General features: G+C 45.9%; 1 protein-coding gene across 1 annotated transcript in view; it reads left to right on the plus strand.

Moving 5' to 3' along the window:
• The first annotated feature begins 2,317 nt into the window (after positions 1-2,317).
• The window catches only part of LOC147646795 (uncharacterized), a 213,066-nt gene continuing 193,025 nt past the window's right edge, over positions 2,318-22,358 (plus strand). Inside the window, exons 1-2 of the mRNA XM_086872855.1 lie at positions 2,318-2,369; positions 2,556-3,600. Of these exons, the coding sequence (XP_086728981.1) occupies positions 2,318-2,369; positions 2,556-3,600 (1,097 nt within the window). The remainder of the gene's footprint in view (positions 2,370-2,555; positions 3,601-22,358) is intronic.

The raw sequence follows: 22,358 nt of genomic DNA on the forward strand, positions 1-22,358 counted from the left end.
AGGACCCTGTGGGCTGCCCCTGTTTGGACAACCTGCTCCTCAGCCCGAGCCTCAGCATGTCTGACATGGCCCACCTGGGACTGACATCCCAAAACATTGATAACATTTCTCTTTAGAATTTTTCTTTATAATTAAAATCTAATTAATTAAAAAAATAAAATGTTATTTTTTATAATAATATTGTTCTGTACTTATAGAACCTAATTTTTATATTTATATAAAAGAATTTATACAATTTTAGGAACAAAAAACATTATCGGTCCTTGGTTCAAAGTACCACCATTCCCTTCATTAATTAATTGACCACTATTTCTCCCTCTTTATGCTAATTTGTCCTACTTTTAGTCCTTTGATAATATTTTTTAATAATTTTCTCAGACAGGGTAAAAGGGACCACTTTGGGGTCCATGGAAACTTTTCTGGGGAACATTTGGGGCAGTTTTGTGTCTGGGGAGGGAATTTAGAGAGAACTTGGTGGTCTGGAGGACACTTGGGGGAGCCAGGTGGGCACTTAGGGATTCTGTGGGACAATTCGTGGTCTGGGGAAGCACTTGGGCGTCCAGGGGGGCGCTTGGAAGTCAGGGAGGAGAATCTGGGGGCCCTTCGGGGTCCGGGCGGGCACTTGGGGGGCTGTAACGGGGAATCTATGGGTCGCAGGGGATGATGGGAGTTGTAGGTGCCGATATAATACAGTTTAATGGGGCCGCGGAGCATCACGGGAGTTAAAGGCGCAGCTCCAGTGGATTCCGGTGAGGCGTGGGGCATGACGGAAGATGGAGTCATGGCTGGAATAGCACCATATGGGCGCCGCGGAGCATGATGGGAGATGTAGTTCCGTAAGTGGCTCGGAAGGCGCGTTTGGTGTTGCAGGGAAGCACTCAGAGAGAACTTTTCCGTTCGAGCTGTGGTTGCAGGTCCTCGGGGCGAATGTATACAGCTCGTGAGCACTTGGGGGGAACCTGGGGAGCTGTAACTGGGCTCTTTGGGGCGTGGGGCACGGCAGGAGGTTTGGGCGCGGAACTGTGTTCTGGGATGATGGGAGATGAATTCCCAGCTGTGTCTGGAAGGGGCATCTGTGGTGTCGGGAGCATTCAGGGATCCAGAGATGCTTTGGGGGGTCCTGAACGAGCGCTGAGAGGGCACTCGGGGATCCTGAAGGGTTTGGGGGAGACTTACGAGACATATGGGGGGCGATGCCGGGGTTCTAGGGAGTGCAGGGCATATTCCCAGTTCCTCACAACCTGATCTCAATTGCCCCCTGCAGTCTCCTACTCACTGCCAGGACGATCCCAGTATGATATCCCAGGATGATGTCAGTACACAGCCAGTGCAATCTCAGCCAGTGCCAGGACGATCCCAGTACAAACCAGTCCCTGCCAGTGCTGCCACTCCTGGAATCCCCCAGCCCTCTCTGTGTTCCCCCCTCCCACATCTCCCCAGAGGAGCCCCAAGGGCTGGCAGTCCCCAGCCAGGGTCCCCAGCCAGCCCCAGGTTGGATCTGCTGCCCCAAATTTTCCCAGTTTCCCTCTCCTTTTCCTCAGGCCGGGTTCCCCCCGTCCCCAGTGTGTGGGAGCAGCGGAGAGCCCCGCGCTGCCCATCCCGACCTGTCCCGGTTCCATCCCCGCTCCTCCCATGGGCTGTGAGGGGTTCGGGAATGGGGCACCGAGGGTGTCACTGCTCCTGGGGGAGGAGGGGGAGGGATGAAAGAGGAGCAGGAGGAGGAGGAAGAGGGACAAATGAGGATCAGGGAAAGGAGAAGGAACTACAAGGTCGAGCACTCCCTGAATTTATAGTCCCCCACCTGTGCGATCATCACCCACCATCCCACAGGTGACTGGGGAGCGGGAGCTTTGCCCAGATATCCTGAGGGGGTCCCTGGGTTGGGTTTATTTGGGGGGGGGATGTTTGGAGAATGTGGAACTCCAAAGCTGAGTGGAAAATCCTACTTGGGGGGACATTGGGGGGGTCCCACCATCCTTAAGTGGGGAGATGGAAACAGGGGGAACTTTTCAGATTCCTGGCACTCTCAGCAGCCCGGGGAGGGCAGGGACCAAGCCGACAGGTGATCCCCAGTACAAGCGTGACTCCCAGCAGCTGGGACAGGGGGAACCCTTGAACCCCAAACAGGAGAGACCAGAGATGGGGAACTCCTGGGAGGCATTTTCAGGCTGAATTTTGGTGTTTTCTGGAGGTTTTATGGACCCCAGATGTCCGGTGACTTCTAGAGATGAACACGGGCAGAGGGACCTGCAAACTCAATGTCCTCATCCCTTGTATTTCCCCAAAACAGGATTTCCCATTGCCAAACCTTGGCTGGATGGAGAAGGAGACTGTGAGGAAGAGGAAGATGCCCCGGGACACCCAGGCAGGTGAGGAGGAAGTCAGTGCCCCTTTCCCTCTCTCTCCTGCTCCATCTCCCAGCCCAGCATGGCCCCCAGCTGCAGGACAACCCCACTGCCAACACTGTCCTGCCAGGGACACACTGCGGGGATCTCCTTCCCCTTCCATCTGGCACGGAGGCAAATCCCATCCTCTCCTTGTCCTTCCTCCCCCAGACAAGGAGCTGAGGATGGAGACCAGGGAGGACAAATCCCTGCAGCAGAACCTTGTGGAAGAGGCTGATTTGAGCAGTTCCACAGTGCAGGAATCCAATGGGGAGGAAAAGCCCCGGAGATCCTGCAGGAGGAGGGGCTCCAAACCCATCCCAGGGTGCTCTGAGGAGGAAAGACCCACCCTGTGCCAGGAAGGCGGCCGGAGATCCAGCCGGGGCTCTGAGCTGGTGGTCCATGAGCAGCTTCAGGATGGGGAGAAGCGCTACGAGTGCTTGGAGTGTGGGAAGAGCTTCAGCCACAGCAACAGCCTGATCTGCCACCAGATGATCCACACTGGGGAATGGCCCTACAAGTGTGGGAAATGTGGGAAGGGCTTCAGCTTTAACTCCAAACTCATCATCCACCAGCGCAGCCACACTGGGGAGAGGCCCTACGAGTGTTCTGAGTGTGGGAAGAGTTTTCGGATCAGCTCCAGTCTCCTCGTGCACCAGAGGATTCACACAGAGGAGAGGCCCTTCCGCTGCCCTGACTGTGGGGAGGGCTTCAAGCACAGCTCCACCCTCACCATTCACCGGCGCATCCACACTGGGGAGAGGCCCTTCAAGTGTGGGGAATGTGGGAAGAGCTTCAGCCGGAGGTCCCACCTGATCCGCCACCAGAGGACCCACTCCGGGGAATGTCCCTATGAATGTGAGGAATGTGGGAAGAGCTTCAGCCGGAGCTCCCAACTGACCATCCATCAGATGATCCACACTGGGGAGAGGCCCTACGAGTGTCCAGAATGTGGGAAGAGGTTTCAGACCAGCTTCCAGCTCCTCAGGCACCAGCAGATTCACACGGATGAGAGGCCCTTCCGCTGCCGTGACTGTGGGGAGCGCTTCAAGCAAAACTCCCACCTCATCACCCACCGGCGCATCCACACTGGGGAGAGGCCTTATAAGTGTGACGAATGTGGGAAGGGGTTCAGCCAGAGCTCCAGCCTCAGTACCCACAAACGCATCCACACCAGGGAGAGGCCCTATGAGTGTCCCCAGTGTGGGAAGAACTTCTCAGACAGCTCTCAATTGACCAGACACAAACGGAGGCACCACTAAGGGAAGCCCTGCGAGTGCTCCAAGTGCAGGAAGAGCTTCGTGCGCTGCTCCAACTCCATCCCCCATCAGTGGACCCACGTTGGGCAGAGCCCTGATGGCCCATGTTCTCTGTGATCTGTGTTGGGAAGACACTGGGCTGGTGGTCGTTTTGGTTTTGTTCGAATTATCTTTAGATTCATCTTCATCCCTTTGGAACAGACTAAATTGGGGTAAAAATCAACAAATTAATGGCATCTAATTAATCAATGGCACCTAAAACCTCACATTTTACTAGTGCTTCAAGAGAAACTGGGAATCAGGGAGCTACTTGAGAGTATTTAGGGGTTGTGGGGTATTTGGAGTTGTCTCCATTTCTTGGCACTCAAAGAGATGAGGGGCTTCAATCTGTCACCTCAAGACCTCTCAGTGCCTCTGAATGCTAATCAGTCCCACCCCAAAATTAGTCAATTCCACCCCCCCCCCCCAGCTATGATGCCCTTAGTTTTAGCTTTCATATTTTTCATATTCTGCACTGCCTAGGTTTGTAGTTTTGAACTTCGTATTAATTGTTAGTGTCAGAAAAAATTAATCCACAAACACCAGAGGTTTATATCCAAAAAGGAGACAGAGGAGTGCTTTCAATTTTTTCAAATAAAGGGAGAGGCCACGGGGCATTCCCCTGGGATCTCTCTAATTTTTGGAGGGCGCAGCCTCCCTTTTATCCCAATTCCAGGCCGTACGTCCCTTCTCCCTTTCCCCATAGGCTGAGGGATTTGAGAGGTACAGACTTCCTGGTACTCATGATACCTGAGATACCATCCCCCCTCCCCCCAGTGCATAATCTCCTTCTTAGTTCTTAGCCCTTGTGGAATTTTGTGGTGCTTCCCCAGTGTCTCTTTCATCTTTCAGTTGAATCCATCCCATTGTTTCTGTTATCTCTCAGTGATAGTTTCATTTTATCGGCAGACTCACAGCTTGTTTGTAAAGACAAGTGTCACTCTGATAGTATAAGGTTTTAAAATCTTAGAAAATTTGGGGACTTAGAAAGAAAGTTAGGTTTGGTGAGCCCAGGAAGAGTAGGTCCTGGGAAGTGTTAGGCCTTGTACTTGCTAAAGATCATGTCAAACTGTACCTGTGTAATTGGTATATGATGAATGATACAATTGTTAAGTGTGATTAGATATAATTATTGTTTAAAGAACATGAGGAACAATGTTAGGGGGTTGAGGGGGATCAGGAGCAATCCATGCTTGGGTAAAAACAATGCATACAATAGAACAATGTAAGTTTAATAATTAATATGAAAGTTATATAATGATAGAGTATAAAAGTATGTTCAACTCAAAACCAAGTCAGGTCAGATTTGGGTATGTGTAACCCTGACACCCAGAGCTCTTAATAAAGCACCTTCATTTAATCATTCTGTGATTATGTGTGTTCCTGAACACTAACATTTTGGCGACCCCAGATGGGACCTTGTGAGTGCTGCTGAGCAAACTCACGACCCGATCACGCTCCAGCCGGCACCGAGGGATTCTTGGGGACCCCATCAGCTGCGACCGTCTCTGCTGCTCACAATTTCCCCAGGAGAGAAAGGTAAGGTGCTTTACTGTGGGGGTCAGGAAACCAGCTGATTCAGAGATCCTGGCTCTCCCTTGGAGGCAAGGCACTTTCTCTCAGAGAGAGAAAAGTATTACTCCCAGAAATCTTTGAGTTAGTTGCGTAGGCGCCGTCTGTCAGATGACTGCAATAGCGTTACAGATCCAGCATTTGTGGTATATTATAGTTATAATATGGAGAAACTTAAAGGGATTTTGGGCAGCAATGCTCCCATACCGGATACTTCTCCTTTGGGTGCTTATTAGCACATTGGAAACAAGGTAACTTTGGGGAAGAATTACATAAGACTAAGATGATTTCGGTCAGATCTTCCCACAGAAGAAGACCCCAGCAACCCCGTCTCTTCTGTTGGTAGCTATAACCCCCTCTTCTCTCTCTTTACTTTGTTTTCTTTATCTCTCCCTCTCTTCCTCTCCTCTCTCGCATAACCCTTGTTGTCACTAAAATAAAGGTACATTATTGTTGTTGTGATTTAAACTGAAATCCCTTGTGTCCGTCTTGCACTCTGAGATCAAACGAACCTCTCACGAGTCCCACTCGCGTTAGCGAATCGTGGCATTTAAACTGGAGTCACGGACAGGATTTCTGACAGACAGAAGGGGCTGCAGGTTTGTTGTGCAGTCTGTATTAGGGGAAGGACGTTTTGCTCCAGTTGCACCCAGCCCGACACTCCCAAAAGAGTGAGCGGTGTCTAGAAAGCAAGGGGGGCAACTTGAATTTCCCACAAACTGCACACGCCGAGGTGAAAAGCACCCCGCACTCACTTGAGGGCTCTGTCTGCAGAATTTCGCAAAAGATGTCTTAGTGCAAAAGGACTGGATTGTTTTTGTTGTTGCGTGTAGGAATTTTGACTGCTTGGTGTAGCAAAGAGACAACCAGAATTTTAAACTGAAGGAGTGCCTCCCAAGCAAATTTGTTCTTTTTACCCATACAGGGAAGCAAAAATTTGTGAGTGTGTGTGTGTGTATAATTTAAGTTGATACCTCCCTGTAGTGGTTTTTCCCTCTGTAAAAATGACAGAAAATGTCTGCAGAAGTTAAAGCTGTATTCTATGCATGTTATGCTTTGTTAGCAAAACACAGTGCCAAACCTCCAGGAGGGAAAGGTTCGTGCTTAATAATTGGTTTAATTTGGATAATGTGATTGATAGACTATGTTTTATTTACAACATGAAACAGAATTTAAACTGGGCAAAAATAAAACTATACTCTGCTCAGTTTTGGGAGCTTGTCTTACAGCAGCTATAGAAACTCGCTTTAAGTGAAGAAGTGAGGAAAGAACTACAGTAGACTCCCTCCAAAACCTAGTTAAAATTTTGCAAAAACAATTGGATGAAGAAAGGAGTAAGATCAATCTGTTGTGAATAGCCCTCCATGATAAAAATTTAAAAAATGCTGACTTGCTAAAGGAAACAAGAGAGGGAAACCCCTCTCATTAATCAAATTTACCCTCAAAAGGAGCTAACTTGGATAAAATTGTGGGGAACACTGGTGTCTTAGTTTGAAACCTCTAATTAAAACAGATTATAATATAATTATATCAATAATGAAAAGGATCTTGATCCGCATATAACCACTGAAAATAAAGAAAAAGAAAAAAAAAAGAATAAAAAAAAAAAAAGGGAGTACGGAGTCTGCCTCATGAGTCAGAGACAGAATATGTATTCTGAGTGTCTCTTACTGGAGGTGATCAAATTCGATTGAGAGAATGGGAAGCCAGTGGGTACTGGGGACATGGAGTCTTCGTAACAACAGGAGACAGACATAACCCATGGTCCCTAAATCAGCATGCAGCTTATCAGGCAGAGGGGCTAAACCCCTTGGAAAGGGGGGACCCTATAGCTATAGTTGGTACCCCCAACCAACTACTGGAAAACATTCACAAAGCTGCCTGCTTGCAAATGATACACAAAAGAAAATTAATTGCTGGTTCTAAATCACCAGTGTAGTTACCTGTGAAAACTGAAATTATGACCTCTTTAATTCAAGGCCTTCCAGAATCACTTAAACCTACAGCAATTTTTCTTATAAAAAACCCCCAAAACCACAGCAGCTATAACCCCTGTGGATAGACTAGATAGATTTCTTGGGAACCTGACTGATTGACCTGGTTCCACTGATCCTGGGTTTACTCCCTTCACCACCCCCTCTCAGCCGACAGGTTCACAACTGCGTTCTCCTGCTAGGAACCATAAAATTTGGACATGGAGCAAAGTTGCAAAAGAGTTAATTAATTACAGTAGAAATTATGGACCTGTAAAAATCCCAGAAGAAAAATCAGAGAAAGCAAAGGGTGTTAGATACATTGGTTCTCTTAATGAAAACCCAGAAAAGAGAAAACAAATCTCTAACCACCAGTACTGGTGGTCACTAAGGATAAAGAAGAGGGTCCCCAGAAACATAATGGATGACTTATCACTTAAAAGTTGAGTAAAGTAGTTTCTAATTAACACTGTCCCAAGTTCATTGTATCGAATGCCCCACTGTATAACCCAGCACACCTCCACAGGCTCTGGGCTGCGAGCCAAAGCAGTCTCCTTCTCAGCTTCTGGGAGTGGATCCCAAACAGCCTCAAACCCCAAATCAGGGAAACTGGGAACTCTGCCTCTCATGGGTGAGCAGAGAGGTGGAGGTTGGTTGTATTTAAAATGCTCACTAGAAATAACAAAACTGGAGACATACTGATTTTAGCAATGGTGGGTCCCAAACGTGCGCCTATTACTTCCAGTTAACGCTAGAGCCCAAATTTCTGTGTTAACCAATACAGACTAGTACAGGATTTGAGAGCAATAAATGCAATAACTAAAGATATTTACCCAGTGGTAGCTAATCCTTGCACATTGTTAACATCCATAAAAGAGAAATATAAATGGTTTACTGTAATTGATTTAAAAGATGCCTTTTTCTGCATACCCCTTGATAAATATATATGATAAAAATATATGAGATAAATATATGAGACAAATATATGAGATAACACACTTAATGTATCTCAATTTTTCTGCATACCCTTGACAAAGAAAGTAGGAAACTGTTTACCTTTGAGTGGGAAAATCCAGAAAATGGAAGGAAAACTCAGCTCACCTGGACACACCTCCCACAAGGATACAAGAACAGTCCAACCCTATTTGGAAGCCAGCTGGCTAAGGAGCTGGAGATTTGGACTGAGAATGAGCAAGTACTGAGAGAACAATACCTGCTGTTCCAATATGTTGATGATACACTGACAATTACAGAAGAGAAAACAACCTGCATAAAGGTAACAATTGAAATTTTAAATCAGCTGGGAATGGGAGGATATAAGGTGTCTAAAGAGAAGGCACAAATTGCCCGGCAAACTGTGATTTACCTGAGATGTGAAATCTCACAAGGGCAACGTAAGCTGGGTACTGATCATATTCAAGCTATTTGTGCTATTCCAGAACCCCAGAACCTGCATGAGCTGCGAGTTTTCCTTGGGATGACAGGGTGGTGCCACCTGTGGATCATGGACTATGGACTAATTGAAAACCTCTGTATGAAGCCCAGAAGACACAGCCGTTTACCTGGGGCAAACCACAGAAGGAGACCTTCCTCAAACTGAAGGAGGCATTGACAACAGCTCTGGCATTAGGATTGCCTGATTTGTCCAAAGATTTTCACCTGTTTGTGCATGAAAGACTACACCTAGCACTGGGAGTGCTGACCCAACCTTTGGGAGGCTGGAAAAGGCCGGTAGGCTACTTCTCCAAACAACTTGACAATGAGAGTGCCTGATGGCCTTCGTGCCTGCGGGCAGTCGCAGCCACTGTGATGCTGATACAAGAAGCCAGGAAACTCACAATGGGTAGAGACATAGATGTCTATGTGCCACACATGGTGACCACTGTTGTAGAACAAAAGGGGGGCCATTGGCTATCTCCAAGCAGGATGATGAAATTCCAGGTAATCCTGACTGAGCAGGATGATGTCACACTAAAGACAACTAACCTCTTGAATCCAGCTTTGTTCCCACGTACCACAACTGAAGAAGGCCCATTAGAGCACGACTATGTAGAAGTAATAGAGTACACCTATTTGGCAAGAGAAGACCTGAAAGACATCCCACTAGAGCAAGCAGAGTGAGAGCTATTCACAGATGGAAGCAGCTTGGTGGAGAACGGGACCAGATACGCTGGATATGCGTTAACAACAGTCAGTACAATAGTGGAGGCAAAAGCAAATACCAAATACAAATCACCAAATTCATCTGCCCAGAGGGCAGAACTGGTTGCCTTAAGCAGAGCACTAGAATTGAGTAAAGGGAAAAGGGTAAAGATATGGACTGACTCAAAGTATGCTTTTGGAGTAGTACATGTACATGGAGCACTGTAGAAAGAAAGAAGACTACTGGCTTCTCAAGGTACACACGTTAAACATCAAGATGCAGTCCTGCAATTGATAAAAGCAATACAAAAACCTGAAAAAGTATCAATTATACAGTGTAAAGCACACCAATCAAGAAACTCCAAAATTTGTGAGGAAAATCGAAAAGCAGACTGGACAGCTCGACAGATTGCTTGAGAAGTGCAAACAACAATGGCATTGATACCTTTAAAAGTTAATGTATCTCAATGTAATTTGCCTCCAAAACCAAAATATTCAGTAGAAGATGAGAAATTGGGACATTTGCTAAATGCACAAAATAATTCAGAAGAGTGGTATGTAACTGCACAAAGACAAATAGTGTTAACCCCCTTGATAATGAGAGAAGTTCTACAAATTAAATATAACAAATGCCATTGGGGTGCAGAAACATTGGTAAAATTGCTAAAACAAAAATTAATCTTGGTATGGATGCTAACAATGGCAAAATCAACTCAGTGGCTAGACACAGGCAGAGCTAGGAAGGATTAAGATAGGAATAGAATCAAGATGACACTTGGTAAGAACCCTTTAGTAGAGCGAAATTTGGGTGGGCCCTAGAGTCTTTGCTTGGTCCTATAGCAAACTATCAGAATAAAGAAATGTTGTACAAACTTACAGGTCAGGTAGATAAATTAGCAAGAGTGACCTGAGAAAGATTTAAAGAACTAAACATACAATTACAATTTACTACTCCTGAAAGAGCATGGAGTGTGTGGGTTTTTTAAAGGGATGGATTGATCATTGCTGCATCCACATCCCAAATGTAACTGCAGATGTAGAATATGACATCAATCAGTTGCAACAAATAGAGCATGGAGCACAGGAAGAGCAAAAGGATTTGACTACAATTGGTTAGGGAGAATCTTCAAAGGGTTAGGGTGGAATGTGAGGTCGTGGAGTAAATCTATCATTGAGAGTGCCATAATCTTACTAATTGTATTCTTAGCAATTTGGTTAGTTTGCAGCATCTTCAAGGTAGAAATACAGAAGAAAATGTCCTGGAACCAGAAAATAATAAAGGCACTGATGTGAGATCCACCATCTTCTGGTTCTCCAGTTCCTGACAGTATCCAGGACAGCTCACCTGGATGAGGTTTACATCAATCAAGGATTCAAAGAACATCAAGTATAAACTCAGAAACAAAGAACTGTATCAAGTGAAAACATTTGCACTTCTAGTGAAGTGAAAATGCTTTCATTTAGATATGTAATATCAAATATATAATACAAATATGTAATGATAGTAAAAGGTCTCAAAATCTTAGAAAATCCAGGGACTTAGAAAGTTAGGTTTGCCAAGCCTGGGAAAAGTTGGCCCTGGGAAATGTTAGGCCTTGTACTTGCTAAAAATCAGGTCAAAACTGCACCTGTGTAATCAGTAGATGATCATGATACAATTGTTAGATGTGATTAGCTGTAATTATTGTTTAAAGAACATGAGGAACAATGTTAGGGGGCTGGGGGGGATCAGGAGCAATCCATGCTTGGGTAAAAACAATGCATACAATAGAGCAATGTAAGTTTAATAATTAATATATAAGTTATATAATAACAGAGTATAAAACATGTTCAACTCAAAACCAAGATGGGTCAGATTTGGGTATGTGAACCCCTGACACCCAGATCTCTTAATAAAGCCCCTGCATATAATCATTTGTGATTATGTGTGTTCCTGAACGCTAACAATTTCATCAGATTTTACTGGAATTTTGTGGGATTTTTCTGGAATTTTGTGGGATTTTCCTTGAGTTTTGTGGGATTTTTCTTGAATTTTGTGGGGTTTTGAGAAGATTTAGGGACTTGTGGGATTTTTCTGGAATTTTGTGGGATTTTTCTTGGATTTTTCTGGCTATTGAAGAGATTTTGTGGGATGTTTCTGGAATTTTGTGGGATTCTCATGGAATTTTGTGGGATACTGAGGAGACTTGAAAACTTTTGAGGGATTTTTTTTAGATTTTGTGGAAATTTGTGGAGATATTGTGGAATATTTCTGGAATTTGGTAGCATTTTGAGAAGATTTAGGGGATTTTGTGGGATTTCTTTTCAATTTTGTGGGATTTTTGTGGAAGTATGTGAGACTTTGAACAAATGAAAATAATTTTGTGGGATGTTTCTTGAATTTTGTGGGATTTTTGTGAATGTTCTAGAATTGCCTAAAATTTTGTAGGATTTTTTAAAATTATTTTCGTGGGATTTTTCGGAAATTTTGTGGGACTTTTTTGGAATTTTGAAGGATTGTTCTTGAATTTTATGGGATATTCAGGCAATTTTGTGGGATTTTTCTGGAATTTTGTGGGATGTTTCTGGAATTTGGTAGGGTTTTGAGGAGATTTAGGGAATTTTTTGTGATTTTTCTGCAATTTACCAGGATATTGATGAGATTTTGTGGGATTTCTCTGGAATTACGTGGGATTTTTCAGGAATTTGGAAGTATTTTGAGGAGATTTAAGGAATTTCGTGGGATTTTTTTGAATATTAGTGGGATATTGAGATTTTTTGGGATGTTTCTGGAATTTTATGGGATTTTTCTTGAATTTTGTGAGGTTTTCCAAGGATTTTGTGAGATTTTTCTGGAATATTGTCAAAATTGACGGAGATATTGTGGGATTTTTCTGGATTTTTTTTTATTTTCCAGGAGTTTTGTTGGAAGTGGAGGAGATTTTGTGGGATGTTTCTGGAATTTGGTGGGATTTTTCTGAAATTTTGTGGGATTTTCCTTGAATGATGTGGGATTTTTTTCTAGATTTTCTTGGAAGTTGTGCAGATTTTGTGGGATGTTTTGTTATTTGGTGGGGTTTTGAGAAGATGTAGGGAATTTTGCGGGATTTTTCAGGAATTTGTGGGATTTTTCTTAAATTTTGTGGGATGTTTCTGGAATTTTGTAGGATTTTGAGGAGACTTGAAGAATTTTGAGGGATTTTTCTTAGAATTTGTGGAAATTTGTAAAGATCTTGTGGGATGTTTCTGGAATTTTGTAGATTTTTCTTCAATCTTGTGGGATTTTTCTGTAATCTTGTGAAATTTTTCAGGATTTTTTCAGAAATTTGTGGAGATTTAGTGAAATGTTTCTGGAATTTGCTAGGGTTTTCAGAAGATTTATGGAATTTTGTGGAATTTTTATTGAATTTGGTAGGATTTTTCTGGAATTGTGTGGGATTTTGAGGAAATGTTTTGGAATTTTGTGGGATGTACCTGGATTTTTTGTGGGATGTTTGTGGAATCTTCTCAGCTTTTTCTGGAATTTTGTAGGAAATTGGAGAAAATTTTGTGGGATGTTTCTGGAATTTGGTAGCGTTTTGAGAAGATTTAGGGAATTATGTGGGATTTTTCAGGAATTTAGTGGGATATTTCTGGAATTTTGTGGGAATTTCCCTGAATTTTATGTGACATTTCCTGAATTTTGTGGAATTTTTTTGGCATGTTGTGGAATGTTTTGGCATTTTGTGGGATTTTAGGGAGACTTGAAGAATTTTGAGAGATTTTTCTTAGATTTTCTGGAAATTGGAGGAGATTTTGTGGAATGTTTCTGGAATTTGGTGGGGTTTTTGTGGCATTTTGTGGCATTTTGAGGAGACTTGAAGAATTTTGAGGGATTTTTCTGAGATTTTGTGGAAATTTGTAAAGAATTTTGTGGGATGCTTCTGGAATTTCATAGCGTTTTGAAAAGATTTAGGGTATTTTGTGGGATTTTTCTTCAATCTTGTGGTATTTTTCTGCAATTGTGTGGAATTTGGAGGAGATTTTGTGGGATGTTTTTAGAATTTGGTACGGTTTTGAGAAGATTTAAGGAATTTTGTGGCATTTTTGTGGAGTTTTGTTGGCCTTTTGTCCTTCTTTAAGGCCAATTTAGGAGGAAAACTCCAAGTGGGGGTTTCCCCAGGGAAATGACCCCTCCCCCCTCAACTGTTCCGGGAAAGGAAAAGAATTTCCTCGGAGAGAAGTGGGAGAAGCTGTTTATTTAACAGAAATTGAATAATATTAAATAAGAAAACCTCTCGCTGTTGAATGGGATGGCAAATCTAGGAAGAAAAGTCCTTTTCATGTGCTGTAGCTCGGCTCGCTCAGGTTCTTATCAGTCCTTTCGGCGCTGGAAAGTGCCGAGGCCCAGGCCCTGGTGGGCCACAGGCGTGAGCTCCCGGGGTTTGGCTGCGTGTTCGGTCCAGAGCAGGCTTGCACAGATGCAGGTAAAAAGGGAAAAAACAAAGGTCCAGGGAACTCCTCTGCCTCAGCTAGCTAAAACTAACTAAAAGCCAGAGAGAAGCTGTGTCCTGCAGTGTGTCCGTGCTGCAGACACCACAGTCCAGGAGCGGGATGTGGGGGAGTGATGTTTTCTTTCAACACAAATTGCGCACTTCTTCTTCCGCCCCCTTCGCTCTCAGAGCCAGGCTTAAAGGTGCACAACTTAATATATAACATAAACCAGACGACTGGGGATACCAGGATCATAAAGTCACCCCAGGACAGCTCTATATATGACCTTTTTATTATTATTTTTTTTCCTACCAACTGGCCTCCTTTTCAGACACCTTAAGTCTTTTTAGCAAGAAAATTAAGCAGCTTTACAGTAGCCTCTTCAACCACTTTTTGTCCCCCTGACAAAAGCAAATCATCCACATCCTGCAACATCCTAACTCCTGAGGCTGGAGTAAACTCTCTTAATATTTTCTGCAAAGCTTGCCCAAACAAAACCAGTGACGCCGGATATCCCTGTGGGAGGACTGTCCATGTCAAATGTTGTTGTACCATTTTCCTTCCTTTTGTTCCAGTCATTTTCCTTTTAAACATGTTCCAGTTCAGTGGCAAGCAATGCCACTGCCTAAAGCCAATCACATTTTTTGTTTTAGTAACCAATTGCTCCCTGTCCCAATTTTTCGCATCAAGTCCATCTTAGGCGTAGGGAGGTGACTAAAAAATTAACCAAGGAAAGATAATAAAATACTTTCCCCTCAAGTTTTCCTACAGCCCCCACAGAGGAAGCTGCATGAGAAATACCTGGGCCTGCATAGGGACAGCACCAGCCCCGCAAGGCAGCAGCTGCAGAATCGGCCTCAGAACTGAATCCTGCCAATTCTGCCTTTTTACAACAAAACACACAAAAAGCAGAAGGGGCACGGTGAGACACAAACTTTGAAGAATTTAAGATTCTAGAGAAGCTGAGGCCTTAATTAAAAAGAAGCCTTGCTAACTCTAATTAAAATCAATAGATGGGCCTTGCTAAAATTAAAGGTAGATAGAGAGGATGTCGCTCTATTAGGAATGGCGAGAAGAACGACACAGACTCTCTTGGGAGTCGATCAGGAGAATTTCTCTCTGGTTTATTACCTCAGGTCTTTTTTATAGACCGATACGTGAAAAGTACAGAAAAGAAACTCTTATTGGTTAGTAAACTAACACATCACTATCATTGGTCAGTGGGGTACACCACCCCTCGACCTTCTCTTGCAAGAAAACAAGGAACAGACAAACAGCACCTGCAAGGCTGTTTTCTGTCTCTGAGGATTGTTTTAATTCCTCCTCATGATTTCCCAGGCCACTTTCTAAGGCAAGACTGAGAAAGCTATGTGGCCTGCAATTTCCATAGGCACCGTGCTCTCTGTTTCAGTTAGCATCCACAAGAGGCCTTGCTAAAATAGAGGTTAAGCATTGGCTAATAACTAATTGTCAACTTTATGCTTGTTCAGTTGGGCTTATAGTGAGAAATAAAGTATCTGGTAAAGAACTTCAAGAACATAAGACAGTTGCAAATCAGAAACTCATTGAAGATATGAAACAAGGAGCCCAGCCAAGGGTCCATTTGTCACTTTGCATTGAAAAGGTTGAAAGGGCAGAACGAGGAAGAGCCATATCCCTTCCTCCCTTCTGTGACCCCTCCTCAGAAAAAGACCACCGACCCATTTCAAGGATCATGCTTAACTGCTTTTTTTCCTAAGTAGCATAGGAAGTGAAAAGTTGGTGGGAACTGGGTCATGAATATGTATTTGTATTCAATACTTCTGTAAATAAAAAGCCTGTATTCACCTGTGCTTGGGGCCGTGTGTATTAAGGGGTGACCTGACACATCAGCCCAGTGCTGTGAATAAACATACACTTTTTAATCCTAAAACAGTTAAGGAGTCTTTGTCTTTCTCAGTTGGATATTGATACCAGATCATATCCATGTTTTAGTAAATCAGCCTTAAAATGAATCCAAAAATTGTATGTGGAAAAAGGAAAAGAATTTGGGGGTTTGGGAAGAGTAGGATGGGTTTTGTTAACAGCAAATAGGAAAAAGCACCAACAGAAGGAACAATTGTTTTTGGAACACTCCCATGTGGAGTGACAGAAGAAGGTTATAGTCTTGAGCTCAGATTTGTTTGTACAAGTGAAAAAACAACAACAAGAACAATGATGATAATGATTATAATAATGATGATAATGATGATAATGATAATGATAATGATAATGATAATGATAATGATAATGATAATGATAATGATAATGATAATGATAATAATAATATAACACAATAATATATATTTATATACATAAATAAAAATTGATAATTTGAAATAATGTTGACAGTACTGATTTGTGAGCTTTGGCTGCTCACTGTAACACTAAGCACCCTACAAAAAAGGACTGGCAAAGACCCAAATGTCAGTGGTAAACTTTTGTGAATTGTATACATGGAATAAAGGAGGAAGGGGTGAAATTGGCTGTTTTTATAGGGTTTGGTGATACTATGATGCAGAATGCTCTGTCTGTTCCTGTGAAAAACACACTGATTAAGACTGCTGGGTTTTTCATGTACCAGACTCTCTACAAGCTGCAGGATTGGTTGAACAGGTGAAGGAGTTGTTAAGAGAGCAGTTGATAAAATGAGGAAATGGGAACCTGTCCTGGTGGAGAACCCATCTCCCAGATGTGTTCCATGCCCTTAACAATGGGCCCACTGGGGAAATGGAAACCCCTGGGTGTGCAGGGCTGCACCCAATTTGCAAACACAACCATGGACAGTGAGACTTGGACTGCCTGGGAAATTGTTCTGGGTGTGATGGCCCCTGACAGGGCCACCCCAGAGGCTGCAGGGCTGGACCTTCATGCACTGGAATTAATTAGGAAAAAGCCAAAGCAAATGAAAGTTAACAATACAAGAATAGGAATTCAGATTCCTCCAGGATGCTTTGGTTTGGTAACTGCTCACTTGAGCTTGGCCTTGCAAAGTGTTGATGTCATGGGAGGAGGAATTGATGCAGATTATCAAGGAAAAATTGATGTAAGTCTGTTAAACAATAATGAACAAGATTTTGTTTTCCAACCCCATGGCAGGGTATTACAGTTATTAATACTGCAGTTTTAAAAACAATTGTGAAAGAAGGACATCTACCTCAAATCACCTCTGTTCATGGAGATCAAGAGTTTGGATGCACCAGTCCTAATAATTGGTCCAGAGGCCAAATGGGCCTCCAGAGGCAGCTGAAGGAACAGCTCTGGGGAAAGACAACGCTGTTTGAATCCTGAGACCTGGGCAGGAACAATGGGAATATGTCCCTGCAGCCAAGTGTTCTCTGCCACAACAAGCTGATGTTATGGGATATTGTTTTACAGATGCTGCCAGAGCAAATTACCCTGTTTGGCCCAACGACCCCTTTGGAAAATGCTCTGATCTACGGGGCTCCATGTGAAGGCTGATGTGACACTGAGGGACTTGCACACCAATTCCAGCCAGGAGCCTGGGTGCCCGTCAGGGACTGGGACCTGGCACTTCTCCAGCCGAAGGGGAGAGGATCCCAGTTTCCAGCTCCTGGCTGGAATTGGTGTGCAAGTCCCTCAGTGTCACATCAGCCTTCACATGGAGCCCCGTGGATCAGAGCATTTTCCAAAGGGGTCGTTGGGCCAAACAGGGAGATTTGCTCTGGCAGCATCTGTAAAACAATATTGACTTTTTCTGGCAGAGAACACTTGGCTGCAGGGACATATTCCCATTCTTCATGCTCAGGTTTCAGGATTCAAACAGTGTTGTCTTTCCCCAGAGCTGTTCCTTCAGCTGCCTCTGGAGGGCCATTTGGCCTCTGGACCCACACTCTGGACCAATTATTAGGACTGCTGCATCCAAACCTTTTATCTCCACAAACAGTGCTGATTGGAGGTGGATCTCCTTCTTTCACAATCGTTTTTAAACTGCAATATCAATATTTGTGATAACCTGTCATGGGGTTGAATAATCCAATCTTGTTCATTCATTTTTAACAGAATTTCTTTAATTTCTCCTTCATAATCTGCATCAATTCCTCCTCCCATGACATCAACACTTTGCAAGGCCAAGCTCAAGTGAGCAGTTACCAAACCAAAGGGTTCTGGAGGAATCTGAATTCCTATTCTTGTATTGTTAACTTTCATTTGCTTTGGCTTTTTCCTAATTAATTCCAGTGCATGAAGGTCCAGCCCTGCAGCCTCTGGGGTGGCCCTGTCAGGGGCCATCACACCCAGAACAATTTCCCAGGCAGTCCAAGTCTCACTGTCCATGGTTGTGTTTGCAAATTGGGTGCAGCCCTGCACACCCAGGGGTTTCCATTTCCCCAGTGGGCCCATTGTTAAGGGCATGGAACACATCTGGGAGATGGGTTCTCCACCAGGACAGGTTCCCATTTCCTCATTTTATCAACTGCTCTTTTAACAACTCCTTCACCTGTTCAACCAATCCTGCAGCTTGTAGAGAGTCTGGTACATGAAAAACCCAGCAGTCTTAATCAGTGTGTTTTTCACAGGAACAGACAAAGCATTCTGCATCATAGTATCAACAAACCCTATAAAAACAGCCAGTTTTATCCGTTCCTCCTTTATTCCTTGTATAAAATTCACAAAGTTTACCACTGACATTTGGGTCTTTGCCAGTTCTTTTTTGTAGGGTATTTAGTGTTACAGTGAGCAGCCAAAGCTCACAAATTGGTATTTTCAGCATTATTTCACATTATTGAGTTTTGGTTATATATATAAATATATATTATTGTGTTGTTATTGTTATTGTTATTGTTATTGTTATTGTTATTGTTATTATGTTACTTGCACAAACAAATCTGAGCTCAAGACTAAAACATTTTTCTGTACCTTCATGTGGGAGCATTCCAAAAAACAACTGTTCCTTCTGTTGGTGCTGTTAAGAAAATCCATCCTTGTCTTCCCAAACCCACAAGTTCTTTTCCTTTTTCCATATGCAATGTTTGGATGCATTTTAAGACATCCTGCGGTTCAGCCTCTTTTAACCGACTGCCCCACTGCTCGCACGGTGCTCCCACCTCAGCCCCACTCCAGAGCCAGTGAACTCTGGGGAGGGCTTCCCTTCTGGGAATTTCAGATGGGACTGATTCCTTACATTTACATTTAAAAAGTGATATTTTGTTGTGATCTGGCCAGACTTTGCCAATTTTGTTTCACCAGTGGGCAGAGTCAGCACCAAAGGCACAAACACCACCTGAAGGAATCAGTGTCACTTACTGCAGCTCCAAGCAGCAAAGGATCACAAAAGGAGCAGCTCAGCAATGCACCCAATCATCACTGCCAAAGATTGCCTGCAGGCATTAACAAAGATCCAGTTCCCCTCAGACTTTGCCATCCCCAGATCCACCCATCAGCTGGGGATGCTGTCACAGCCAAGGACTGGAGAGCCACTCCTGGACACTGGGAAATCCTGCAGGTGCCTCCAGCCACAGGTGAGGCTCAACCCCCGCTGTGAGAGAGGGCCCAGCTTTGATAGTGCTGAATAAACAAACTGACAGCACTTCTGCTGTGGGAACATCTGGTTTCATCCTCCTCTTGCGTCCCTACCAAAGCCTGGCCAGGCCTCAAGGAGGAACCAAGGGAGTTGACTCTGTCCATACACCCCAAACAAGGCCAGATGTCGGATTGAATGGCCTTGTCTGGCTTCTAAACACAGAAAGGTCAATCCATGTTTCATTGATGAGTGGATCCATCTATCACAGTGCTAATGACCATGCATATTTCAGTAATGAGCAGACAGACAGATAACCTCTGGTTGGAAGGTTCATCCAGAGGTCACCTTTGGCTCAGGGCCTGTTGTTCAGGCCTCACTCAGGGCCTGTTGTTCAGACCTTGGCACTTCAGGGACAAGGTTTAGTGCTGGGCTTCACACTGCTGGGTGACTGGCTGGACTGGATGAGCTCAGAGGCCTTTTCCAGCAAAATGGATTCTATAATTGCAGGATTCTATCTGCTGCATTCAGCTAGGTCCATTACTTAGCAGCATTACTTTGGCCCAAAAGCCCCCTCTTACTCAGCTCTTGTGGCCTGAGGCTTCAGCTCCTTCAGCTCCTGGTGCTGAGCTGCTCACACTGAACGAGACGACTCAGAGAGAAGAATACAGTTCATCCAATTCCTTCTGGGACACAGAGAGGGGAGGTGTGAAAACAGGAGCATTGTTTGGTGTGGCCTCTTCTCTGCCCTTCACACCTTTCAGGGCTTTGAACCAGCCAAGAGCTTCCTCCAGGAGTTCAATGAAGCAGCTGTTCCTGCTCCCAGGTCTGGCTCTTCCCAGTCTCTGACCTTGACTGCTTTTGTCCCTCTTGCTGTGCCCTCTGCTCCCCCAGGGCTTGGTGGCTGCTGCCCAGGACTGTGGGACTGGCACAGATCAAGGGGTTGAGCCCCTCCTTTCTGTGCCCTTGGAGCTGCCTGGTCACAGCAGCCTTTTCCATCTGGAAGCTCCACATGGGGAGGGAGTCCCCAGCTCTGTTCCTGGCGTAACATGCAGGAGCCCAGGGCTGCCATCTCAAGTACCTGCTGGCACTGAGGGCTCCCAGGTGCCTCAGGCTGCTGTGACACTGCTGCAAAGGGAGGGAAGCATGGCAGAGGCTGCACTGAAAGTCAGCTCCATGTGCTGGTGTTGGTACTGCTGCGGGTGCTGGCACTGCTGGTGCTGGTGCTGCTGGTGCTGGTGGTGCTGGTGGTGCTGGTGCTGGTGCTGGTGCTGCTGCTGCTGCTGCTGCTGGTGGTGCAGGTGCTGGTGGTGGTGCTGCTGGTCCTGCTGGTTCTGGTGCTGCCACTGATGCTGCTGGTGGTGATGCTGGTGCTGCAGGTGCTGCTGCTGCTGTGCTGGTGATGCTGGTGCTGATCCTGCCCCTGGTGATACTGCTGGTGCTGCTGGTGCTGGTGATGCTGCTGCTGGTACTGGTGCAGGTGCTGGTGCTGGTGCTGCTGCTGCTCGCACTGGTGGCAGTGCTGCTGCAAATGCTGCTGCTGCTGCTGCTGCTGCTTGTGTGCTGGTGATGCCACTGATGCTGCTGGTGCTTCTGCTGGTGCTGCTGCTGGTGCTGCTGGTGCTGGTCCAGCCCCTGGTGCTGCTGCTGGTGCTGCTGGTGCTGGTGCTGCTGGTGCTGCTCTTGGTGGTGGTGGTGCTGTTGGTGGTGCTGCTGCAGGTGCTGCTGGTGCTGCTGCTGTTGCTGCTATTGTTGCTGCTGTTGTTGCTGCTGCCACTGATGCTGCTGCTGATGCTGCTTCTTCTGGTGCTGCTGCTGCTGCTGGTGCTGGTCCAGCCCCTGGTGCTGCTGCTGATGCTATGGCTGGTGCTGCTGCTGGTGCTGCTGGTGCTGATCCTGCCCCTGGTGCTACTGCTGGTGCTGGTGGTGCTGCTGCTGGTTCTGCTGGTACTGCTGGTGCTGCTGGTCCTGGTGCTGCAGGTGATGCTGCTGCTGGTGCTTCTGCTGGTGCTGCTGCTGGTGCTGGTGCTGGTGCTGGTGCTGGTGCTGCTGGTACTGGTGCAGGTGCTGCTGGTGCTGCTGCTGGCACTGCCGCTGGTGCTGCTGGCACTACTGGTACTGCTGCTGTTGCTGCTGCTGGTGGTGCTGCTGGTGGTGCTGCTGGTGGTGCTGGTGCTGCTGGTGCTGATCTTGCCCCTGGTACTACTGCTGGTGCTGGTGGTGCTGCTGGTGGTGGTGCTTCTGGTGCTGCTGGCACTGGTGGTGGTGGTGGTGCTGCTGCTGCTGCTGCTGGTGCTGCTCGTGCTGGTGGTGGTGCTGCTGCTGGCACTGCTGGTGAAGCTAGTGCTGGTCCTGTCCCTGGTGCTGCTACCGCTGCTGGTTCTGCTGGTACTGCTGGTGCTGCTGGTGCTGCTGGTGCTGGTGCTGCTGCTAGTGCTGCTGGTGCTGGTACTGCTGGCACTGCTGGTGCTGTTGGTGTTGGTGCTGCTGGTGCTGCTGGTCCTGCTGCTGCTGCTTCGGCTGCTGGTCGTGCTGCTGCTGGTGCTGCTTTTGGTGGTGCTGCTGCTGTTGGTGCTTCTGGAGCTGGTTCTGCTGGTGCTGCTGCTGCTGCTGCTGCTGGAGCTGCTGGAGCTGCTGGAGCGGGTTCTGCTGGAGCTGGTTCTGCTGGTACTGCTGGTACTGCTGGTGCTGCTGGTGCTGCTGCTGGTGCTGATCCTGCCCCTGGTGCTGCTGCTCGTGCTGCTGCTGATCGTGCTGCTGGTGGTGCTGCTGCTGGCGCTGCTGGTGAAGCTGGTGCTGGTGGTGGTGCTGGTACTGCTGGTGCTGCTGGTGCTGCTGCTGCTGCTGCTGCTGCTCCTGCTGCTGGTGGTGCTGCTGCTGATGCTACTGCTGGTGCTGCTGGCGCTGGTGCTGCTGGTGCTGCTGGTGCTGCTGCTGGTGGTGGTGCTGCTGCTGCGATCATATTTCCAGCACTGCCCCACACTGAGGGATCAGATCGAGGCACTGCTTCTGCTCCCTCAGGACCAGCCCCACTTTGGTT

This window comes from Cyanistes caeruleus, unplaced genomic scaffold (genome assembly GCF_971803275.1).
Source record: "Cyanistes caeruleus unplaced genomic scaffold, bCyaCae1.hap1.1 HAP1_SCAFFOLD_78, whole genome shotgun sequence".
Classification (NCBI taxonomy): domain Eukaryota; kingdom Metazoa; phylum Chordata; class Aves; order Passeriformes; family Paridae; genus Cyanistes; species Cyanistes caeruleus.